The sequence below is a fragment of the Phaethon lepturus genome, unplaced genomic scaffold (genome assembly GCF_000687285.1).
Source record: "Phaethon lepturus isolate BGI_N335 unplaced genomic scaffold, ASM68728v1 scaffold52946, whole genome shotgun sequence".
Lineage (NCBI taxonomy): Eukaryota > Metazoa > Chordata > Aves > Phaethontiformes > Phaethontidae > Phaethon > Phaethon lepturus.
The window spans coordinates 1-10,210 of NW_010545155.1; the positions used below are offsets into that span (position 1 = coordinate 1).

Genomic DNA, 10,210 nt, shown 5'->3' on the forward strand with positions numbered 1-10,210 from the left:
TTCCACCAGGCAGCTCTCCAGCCACTCTTCATTTCCCCAAGCCTGTAGCGTTGCATGGGATCGCTGTGACCCAAGTGCAGGACCTGGCACTTGGCCTTGTTGAACCTCATACAGTTGGCCAATCAGTTGACTTGATCTCAAGTTTAGTCCTTAATCCAGTATATGACATGTTCAAACATTCTTCCTTGGAGGGTCTGAACAGTGCTGAGTACATTTCTCGCAGTAGTACTTTCTGCTGGGTAAGTTATCTGCTCAATGTCAATATTAAGGTGCTTTGAATGATATTGCATCATATAAGCTTTGCTAATATTTATTTTGTTTTCAAGACATATATGCTGGTAGGACTTAATTTCTTTTAGGTCTGGAGATTTCACTAAATTCACAGATGTTGGGGAAAACCATCTTGCTTACATCCTTTCGAGCAATAATACCTACCCACAATAAGTTTAGCATCATCTTAATCCGCTTGTGTCTTCCTCTTTCTCTCTCCCTGCTGCCATCAGACGCTGTGACGGATCTTGCCTCGCATCCCGGTTACTATGTACACTTGGTGGAGGCGTCCATGGGCAAGTGCTGTATGGTGACAGAGGAGATCGAGCGTGACCTCCACCGCTCACTACCTGAACACCCCGCCTTCCAGAGCGAGACGGGGATAGCCGCCCTGAGAAGGGTCCTCACGGCGTACGCACACAGGAACCCCAAAATAGGATACTGCCAGGTGAAAAACCCCCAGCGGGAGAACACTCGCTGCTTTTTTCCCTCTTTTTGCTCTCTTCAGTTTTATCATTCTCTTGGGAGTATTTTTAATGGTGGTTTTGAAAAATAATCTCTTAGTTATGAAAAATACATAATTTTAGATATTAAATGTCATTCAGTCTGGAAGACAAGTGCATAGGCTGGTACTCTGGCTTAACAAAAGTCTTCCCTCAGCATTTTGCAAACTGCATGTAAAGCTAAAGGAAGGAAGAAAACGTTTCTGATGCTTCTGTTTGTTCAAAAGTGCGTTTTTTACCCAACACTTGGGAGACAGTGCAAAGTAAACTGGCCTGCACTGATGAGATTCACGTAGAGCACTGGGACAGAGGTTTAATGAACCAAAGGTCTGCTCCTTTCTTCAAAACTGATGACAAATTACGAAGTACTTCCAGCTGGCCAGATAAAATAACAACTTTACCTTCTGTGCAGCTCCCTGAATTCTGATTAACATCAGACCAGTTCAGATACAGGAAGGGAGGGGAAAGCAGCCCTTGCACTATCAGTTACCTACTTTGTATCTGGGCAAATCCAGTACTGTGCTTTTCTCCATTGGTTCCTACTGCTTATAGGAAAACCAGTATACATAAGCTTGAAAAACTTGTTATGCCTTTGGGTTGCAATTGTGTATTCACTGTCTATTACCTTTCTTTTGCTGTTTTTTTTCAAATTTGTTTACATCACGTTAGGCTACTTTTCTTTCTTTAAAAATAGCCACAGTTCAGCTGTTGTCAGTAGGATTTGCTGTCACTAATAAATCCCATTTTCTTCTTTGCCTTTGCAAGTCTATGAATATTTTGACCTCCGTGTTGCTGTTGTATGCCAAAGAGGAAGAAGCCTTTTGGCTGCTGGTTGCTGTGTGTGAGCGAATGCTGCCAGATTACTTCAACCACCGAGTGATAGGTAAGTTTGTGTCTCTCTTCTTGCTAACTGGCAAGGGGCAGCCGAATGGCACTGGGGCAAGACCACGCAGGTCTTCTGAGGTCCAGACCCCGCGGGTGAGGTGGTCCATCGACTTGTGCGGTGTGCAGGGACAGCAGCGGTGGCTGCTCAGGTTCCAGCTGGGGTTGGTTTGTGTTTGAAGGGTTGAACTGCAAGAACTATCTATAAATACATGCTTAACTTTACAGTTTGTCTTTTTCTTGCTGTTGGTCAGAAAGCGGTGGCACTTTTGCCTGCTAAGTGAAAACAGAAGAACTTGCGTGTGTTGGTTAGGAGTGCTTTGTATTAGAGACTCGAGCTGTTTAAGATGGACCTAGAAAAGGTCTGCTAGGGTAGCTATTTCTGATCTGACGTGTCTGCATTGCCCGGCTGCTGGAGTAATACAGACTTGTGTCTAAACTGGCCCTTTGTAATGAGGGCTGATACAAAACCCTCTGAATATGAGGAGCAGCATTAAGAAATAAGCCCAGTTCCTTTACAGCGCGTGCCTTGTACTGCATTGTGCTATGTCTCCAATTCTTTGCAATGCAACTATTTTTAAAACTGTTGTGCAAACGTCTGCCTAATGCACAGAAGGAGAGGGCACGGCTTGGCACAGTGATTGCAGGTATGCATACAAGAAAGAGTATTTGTTCTTTGCAGTCACTTTACTTCCTCCTCTTACAGAAATGTTTGATAGCTTTTCCCTCTTTAATGCTAAGCTTACCCTTTAGTTAGAGTGTCTTCTGTTACACCGTCACCGTAGGGGAGGGATCAGGGTCACTTGTGAGGAGGGGGGGATAGGAGGAGATCCCCGGCAGTAGTGGTTCTGGGAGCTAGAAATGGTGCAGGCACTCGTGTACTGCTTGGGGAGCCGGAGGAGATGTCTGAGAAGATTTCTAATAGTTTGCTTGGAGGATGGGATTACCATACCTCCCTCCTGACACTGTGCTGCAGCAGTTATTGTCTTGTCACTGAACTGTCAGGTAAGGTAAGTTAAAGCAGAGTTATTCCAAAGTTACCGGATGCTTACGATGTTTTGTGGTGCTTTGAATGCCATTGGTGTTTTCAGCTAGTGGATTGGGCATTGTAACTGTCCCACTTGTCAGAACTTTGGTTCTTGCCTCCAAATGTGACTTTAAACTGCCATCTCCATGACTTACTCCCATGTTTGTCTGTCTCCTTCCTTGATTAAAAAAGAAACACAGCTTTATGTGTCCTTGTACATTTCTAGATATCATCGGCCCTTGAGTTACTGATGACTTTGGTGCTTGCAGGGTTATTGCCTGTAAGTAGCATTCTTCACACCCAAATAAACTTGAATGGTCCCACATGGATATCACTGCTCTAAGTTGTACTTAATTTGGGCTTTCTATCTTGCCTGTCACTCACCATGGCTACAGCCTACATTGTTTGAGCACTTTTAGTCTTGGTTGCCCTGTCTCTGTTTTCCTAAAGGAAAGGGCGAGTAGCTCTAAAAGAGCTACTGGCATGGCTCACCGCAGTGCAAAGAGCCAGGGGCCTCGCTCAGAAGTTCCCCTACTCCCCCTAGTCGAACGGCAGCAGTGCAGTTTTGCAGCATGGTTGCTTCACTGCGCGGTTCCTTCTGCAGTTTTGATTTACCGTAGACCTTAGCCTGGCCAAATCTGTGCTACTGATGTTGTCCACCCTGCCCCTCCTCTGGTTCCTGTTGCTTCAGTTAATGTTCTTGGCTTCACATGCCAGTTGACCTTCTTTTTTTGATTTGCAACCAGCTCTTGTCTAAACTTTGCATTGTTTCTTCCTGCATAACACTTCCAACACCCAACTTCTTGTCTTTGTCCGCACTGCCAACACTGTTGTCCAGATTTTGATCTCTCTATAACTTTGGTGATCTCTGACCTTGGTGCCCGTCATTGTGCTTTTCCTCTTCAGCATCAGCCAGTAATCTCTACGGTCAAAACAGCGACTGAGTTAATGACCTTGGGTATTCCTATTCTTCTTAGCTCCATCTTGTCCTGGGCCTTTTCTTTATGACATTCAGAATATTTTAAACATTTATTTTAAATTTTTGCTTTCAAGACTTAGGCAATTCAGTCCTACTCAACTTTTGTACTTTTACCACATGACCGTCTCCCTCCTTCAGCCTTGCCAGCTATGACTGCTCTGTCTTTTAACAAGCATTTTCATCATTTCACTTGCTTGCAAATGGGAAAATCCTGCAGGCAGGGCTGGCACTCAGTCTCTCCTCCTTCAGGAACTCCCTCCATCCTTCGCCCTTCCGCAATGCATAGAGGGAATTACAGGCAGATAGCTGCGAGATAGAAACAAGTTGTACCTGGGTCAAGAGTGGTGACAAGGGTCATGTATATCCTATTCTCCCGTTACCATCGTTTTTCCATCCTCTGCGTAAACCAGCAGGCCATCTTACCCCACTTTATCTGTTAGGCTGTCATCATTTTTCTATTATAATTCCTGAGGCAGTCAAAACCTCACTTCACTTCTTCGATTTGCCTTTTCAGTCTTAGAGACAGAATTTTTGTTTTGTTTTTTTTTTGTTGTTTGTGTCTTGGGTCATCATTTTTCAAATGGGTACCCTGGTATTTTCCTACCTTGTTATGGTTTCATGCTGTAATACATTAGAGGTTCAGTTTCTCAGGTATCATAGTTTCTGGGATTCTAATGAAAAGGTGGGCATAGAAGTCACTTTGAATACACCTGCTCGACTTTCATCTGGAGTGTCAACACTTAATTATAATATGATCTTCTGCAAAAGATTGGGCAGCACCGCACATTCCTTTTAAACCTCTGCTTTTGCCAGTCTCTCCCATGCTTCCTCTGAGCCTGGAATGATCTTTTTATATGTGTCTGCCTATCGCGCTGGCTTCCTTGAAATACCCCTAAAACAGGCTCTATTTTTGGGGGTCTGTGTTAACTGTGGCTATTAAATTGTATTAAGCTTGTTAAAAAAACAAACCCAAAACTGTCCTCTGTTGAGCAACCCCGGTCCCTTTTCTTCTCTGTTTTCTTTACCTTTCGTATTTATGACCATCTGAGGTGAGAAGGCTATCTCTTCAAAGCAAAGCACCATGCTTGATGCGTTTCTCAAAAACCGTTTGCATGTCCCTGGGTGCTTATTTTTGGTTTGTGGTGCTGTAATGTTTGTTCAGCCACCAGCAGAAGCTTTCTGTGGCTTGATGTGAAAAGTTCTAAAGACAGAGAAATGTCGTATCTGTTCTTGTTTTTTTTTTTTTTCTTCTGATTTGGATGCAAAGCCAAAAGATGCTGGGTCTCTGCCACAAATTGTCCAGGTTATATTCTGCTTTTGGACAACATAAGTTTTGAGTGCTAAGGGGATATATGTCTCAGGAATTTCATAGCAATTATAGTTGTCTCCTAATATTAGCAGAATATGGACTTGAGAAAGAAATTAAATAACTTGAGAGGAAAGACAAAATAATTGAAAAGCTAACTACATTTTATGTTCAGGAACATTTTTAACTTCTAGCGTCTGGTTAAAGCTCCTCATGTGGCAGATCTGGTTTGTAGGTACAGGCCACTTCAACAATATGAAACTATATTGGTTCTATAATAGCTGCTGACAAAAACAGGACTGAGCTAGTAGCTAACACAGAAGGAACAGAGCCCAAATCTGCTGCTTTTGAAAAGACTGGTTGGGACAGTTAGGAAAGCTTATATCTGGGCATTGCAGAAATCTTTTGTTCTTAAAATATATCTATATATGCATATAAGTATATATTTGTATATGCGCATACATCTGTGTGTAACAATTTTTCTTCCTGCTTAGTGTGTGTAGCCATATCTGAATTTCCATCTTACATTTTCTTACCTAGAGTGAAAGCTCTGCTGCCCGCTTGCTTGAGTGCGTGCGCTGGAGAGGAATGTGTACAGTCTCGTTTTCATCGCTTAGATCCCAAGTTGAACAGTAAAATGCTTTAAGATTGCTTTTGTTAGCACTTAATTATTATGTGCTTTTTTAGCCGAAAACAACAGCTGCTCCTATTACTATTTCATTGCACCCCAAAGGCACTTAGGAGAATCAACACAGTCTTTTTGCAGAAAATTGTACAGTGAGGATTACGGACGTGAGGGTTGAGGCTGAGACGACAGCAGGAGGATAATGGGATTTTTCATTGTAGATGTGTGTGAATCTTGTCAGTTCAAATTTTAAGAAAGTCTGGTGGTTCATAGTTGATGGTGATCATTAGCTTTAAAGAATATTTTTTTCCTGTGTCAGTCCTGGCTAGTATTTTCTTTATGACTTGCAGGTGCTCAGGTAGACCAGTCGGTGTTTGAAGAGCTTATAAAAGAGCAACTTCCAGAGCTGGCTGAACATATGAAGGATCTGACAACCTTAGCTTCCATTTCTCTTTCGTGGTTCCTTACCCTTTTCCTTAGCATCATGCCCCTGGAAAGTGCTGTGAATGTCGTGGACTGCTTCTTCTATGATGGGATCAAAGCCATTTTCCAACTGGGCTTGGCCATACTGGAAGCCAACGCCGTGGATCTGTGTAAGAGCAAGGATGATGGGCAGGCCCTGATGATCCTGAGCAGGTATGGCCACGCGGGAGTGCTCCTTCACCGCAGACCATTCTGCCGTAAAACAGAGGCATTTGGGTGCTGTTGTGATATCAGCGGGGCTCTGTAGGCACCAGCGGGACGTTCCATGTTACCTTGCTGCTGTTGCTGCTGCTTTCGCAGTGTCTGCCTTAAACAATGGGCTTTGTACATCGGACGAGTAGATGTCCTGTGAAATTTCCTGGCACCGCCAAGACATGCATCAACTGCGTCAGCACGCAATATTTACTGCTGCTCTTCGTGCCTTCCCTAGAGTGATGGGCTTCCTGCTCCAGACTTCAAGGAGACAGAAGTTTTCTTCCTCAGGCAGCATTTAGTCATTTGGCTGGCTTGCCGTCCCTCGGATGAGTAATCATGAAGGCTTTTTTGAAAAGCCTAGCAGCCTGAAAACCAATTTATTTCTAAGTCTGAGCCATAGGACTTGTTTGCTTATTTATGTTGAGAAGAGCACAGTGCAGAGTAATCTGTGTTGCTTATTTTTCTTCCTTTCAGGTTTTTAGAGCATGTCAAAAACGAAGAAAGCCCTCTGCCACCTATTGGTAATCACCATGCGTTCTTCAGCGACGACCAGGAAGCCTCTCCAGTGACTGAAATAGCCAACCTGATTCATGACTCCTATGAGGTAAAATACTGCTCTGTGTCTACTGGTCAGTTAAGTTAGAATTTTAAAAAAGAAAAAGGTAAAATTCAACATGGATGTTTGGAAAGTTAATACACATTTTTACAGAGTCCTTTGACTAAGGGCTGAAATGCACAAGGCTAGGTGTAATATAAATACTTACAGTGACAGGGTATCAATTAGAGACTGTCTGTGCTTTTTTTTCAAAGACTTATAATACTTTAAAAGTTCTATTTCCAGTAAATGTGAAATACAAATATCATAAAATACTATAAAAATAATAAGTTTCTGTTCCTCCTTTGTAGAAATTTGGAGACCACTCTGTGGCACAGATAGAACACATGCGCTACAAACACCGAATCCGTGTCCTCCAGAGCCACGAAGACACAACCAAGCAAAACGTGGTGAGTAGGGTATTGTTTTGACTGAGGTAGCTTAACATCTCCCCTCTCCCCCAGCACTGTCAGGCAGCCGGCATTTGTTTTTTAAAAGGCACCACCAGATCTTGAATAACAGGAAGAATCATTACCGACTCTAGAAAAAACTCTTTCCTAGGATGCTGATGGGTTTGGGGTGGCTATGTGCATTATTTTCTAGGGTGGCTTTAACATTAAGAAAAGCTGCAGGACCGTTCAGCGCAGTGCCTTGCCTCCGACTGTGGCCCTAGGCAGATGCCCGGGGTTGAGTGTAAGAAGAGAGTGAGCGTGATGCGATGCTTCCCCAGCCTCCTGTGACCTGTAGCTTAGGGACTTCCCGTCTTTGTTTCTAATAGCTCTTGAGGGATTTCTCTTTTCATGGATCTGTCCAACTGGTGAACATAAGGAAGGGGGAAAAATTGCAAAGATTTTTCAATACTGCGGTTTTCGGCTGTACCGCATGAATACAGTCCCTGCGGGGCTCGCAGGCCTGCCCGTGTCGGTGACGACGGGAGAAAAGATTGTCACTAACATGTTTTTTTTCTTTCTTCTTAAGCTCCGAGTTGTCATCCCAGATGTCTCGATTCTTCCTGAAGACTTAGAGGAGTTGTATGACTTGTTCAAGGTTGGTCTTTTCAAAAGTAGGGGATGCACCTATTTGAGGCTTCGGGGCATAGCTTCCAGCCGTCGCTTTGCAGAGCCGTCTTGGACTTCGTGTCCTCTGCCTGGGCGGTACTATTCAGATGGGACCTTGTCATTTTGTCCTTTCTGTGGTTGCCCATTTGTTAAAGAGGAAGAGTAGTGTACTAATCCTTCAAAGGAGAATTGCTTCAGTTTCCTTTCTAACGTGCCGCTTGGAAATGGCCCCTGAGAAATTAGGTTCTGGTAACATTCACATGCAGAATAAATTAAATAATATATAGCTCTGCTCACTGGGAGCTCTGCAGTACTTTTAAGTCCTGCTCACTTAATGCTTTGTTTTCCATGGTGGAAAAAATCCCCACGCACTTGTATCCTTGCTATTTGTTCCCAATTTTCTAATAGTTTTAATTTTTTTCATAGAATCATAGAATAGTTTGGGTTGGAAAAGACCTTTAAAGGTCATCTAGTCCAACCTCCCTGCAATGAGTAGGGACATCTGCAACTAGATCAGGTTGCTCAGAGCCCCATCCAACCAGGGGCTGGGGCATGTACCACCTCTCCGGGCAACCTGTTCCAGTGTTTTTACAACTAAAAGCAGTTTCTACCTCAGTTCCTTGCTGTCAAGCTGACGTTTGATGAACTGTTATAAAAGTTATTTGGAGGCAGGGACATCTAAGCTTCTACAACTATACTTGATTTAGAGGTCCAAGCATGTAATTATCACTGTATTTATCACCCTTAATGGACCATTTCTTTTGTGTGTTGTTCATAGCCATAAATACTAGGTACCGAGAATATGACTGTGGTATGTTCTTAATGTTATGTAGCTTTTTGGCTAAGAGCAGCTGTATCCTCCCTCCATTAGTGGTTGTAAGACGATGCTGCTGGGGCTTGCTCTTCAGTGCTTCCCTCCTGCTCCTTGCTGCTCTGCTTTTGAGCTTTGGCTTGCACTCCTCCTCTTTCCTCTTTTCACTTCTTGGTGGTGGTTCCTTTTTCATTAGCTCCCTTGCTCCCCTGGGACAGCTCGTGTTGTTAGGACCATTTGTTTTGCATCAACTTGTCCCTAGGGAAGACTAATAGGGACAGTATCCAAATGGAGAGGTCCTAGAGAGAATAAATGAGCAGGTGAAGACTGTATAACGCTTACCCTGGATTTTCTCCGACCCTCGCTACCTTTGGCTGGTTAGAGACATCCCAGGCCAGAGGTGACTAATGGAGTTTCTGTAGCCTGCAGTGAATTTCTTCCAAGAATCTGCCCAGTCTCCCCTCAAATTTATTAATTTTAATTGGAAATCATGAGAGCACTTGGCTGCTCTAATTAAAGACTCATACTTTGCTTTTTCTCACAGGAGTGGTCTTGGTATCGTTGTAACACCTCGCGCAAAGAGAATTTTGAGCATTTCCAGCATGCGCTGATATGAATGCCTTTGTCTGCCGGTTGCACGCTCTCTGATACCGCACACCGCAATCCCCCCTCTCCCACCTCTGATTTCTCCTAGAGGGAACATTTAATAAGGTGTTACTGGGAAACGACGAGTCCAGTTGTCGAGCGACACGACCCCAGCAGACCATACGCCGAGCAGTACCGCATCGACGCCCAGCAGTTCACTAACCTGTACAGGCTGGTCTCACCCTGGACCTGCGGGGAGCACACCGACGTCCTCGCCCAGAGGACCTTCCGGCTCCTGGATGAGAACATGGACCGGCTGATTGAATTCAAGGGGCTCGCCAGCTGCTTAGGTATCGGCTCCCCTGCGGGGTGGAAGGTGGGCAGAGCCGGGGGGTTGCACGCGGGTGAGACACGGATGTTAAAACGCCGTACAGCTGGCAGGGGAGAATGAGGGCAGAAGGTTTTCCTGGGCTTCTAATTAGCCTAACCAGTGACCTTTTTTGTGTTCCAGTCACCTGAAGTCGATTAGATTTGAAAGACAGCCTAAGGACGTGGTTGAATATTGTATTTAAATATTTGATTTCTTAGACAATAGTAATTTTGTTGAAAATATTTTATGAATTAAAATTATACTTGGGTCTGCATGGAATGCTAGGAAAACCTCTCTACCAGATTGTTGCTCTCAATATGCCTCTGAAATCTCAGTATAGCTCTTTGTTAACTGCTACTTGAAGACTTAATCTTATACAAACAACTGCTGCTTGCTGTACATGTTGACAGTAAGAAGAACAAAAAAGATCTGTGCAGCAGTGACTGAGAGCTGCAGTAGCGTTGGTCTTGAGGCCACCAGCTCTTCTAGTGAGATCACAGAATCACACAGAATCACTAGGT

The 10,210-nt window shown here is 43.9% G+C and overlaps 1 protein-coding gene across 1 annotated transcript; it reads left to right on the forward strand.

Annotated features, from left to right (window-relative positions):
• Window positions 1-385: 385 nt before the first annotated feature.
• Window positions 386-9,695, forward strand: LOC104622168 (TBC1 domain family member 8-like; the record flags this gene model as incomplete). The annotated part of the gene is made up of 7 exons (XM_010288862.1): window positions 386-718; window positions 1,539-1,656; window positions 5,943-6,228; window positions 6,745-6,874; window positions 7,177-7,275; window positions 7,844-7,912; window positions 9,429-9,695. Coding segments are annotated over exons 1-7 (1,302 nt in total), but the record flags the coding sequence as incomplete, so codon positions are not given.
• Between the last annotated feature and the right edge of the window lie 515 nt (window positions 9,696-10,210).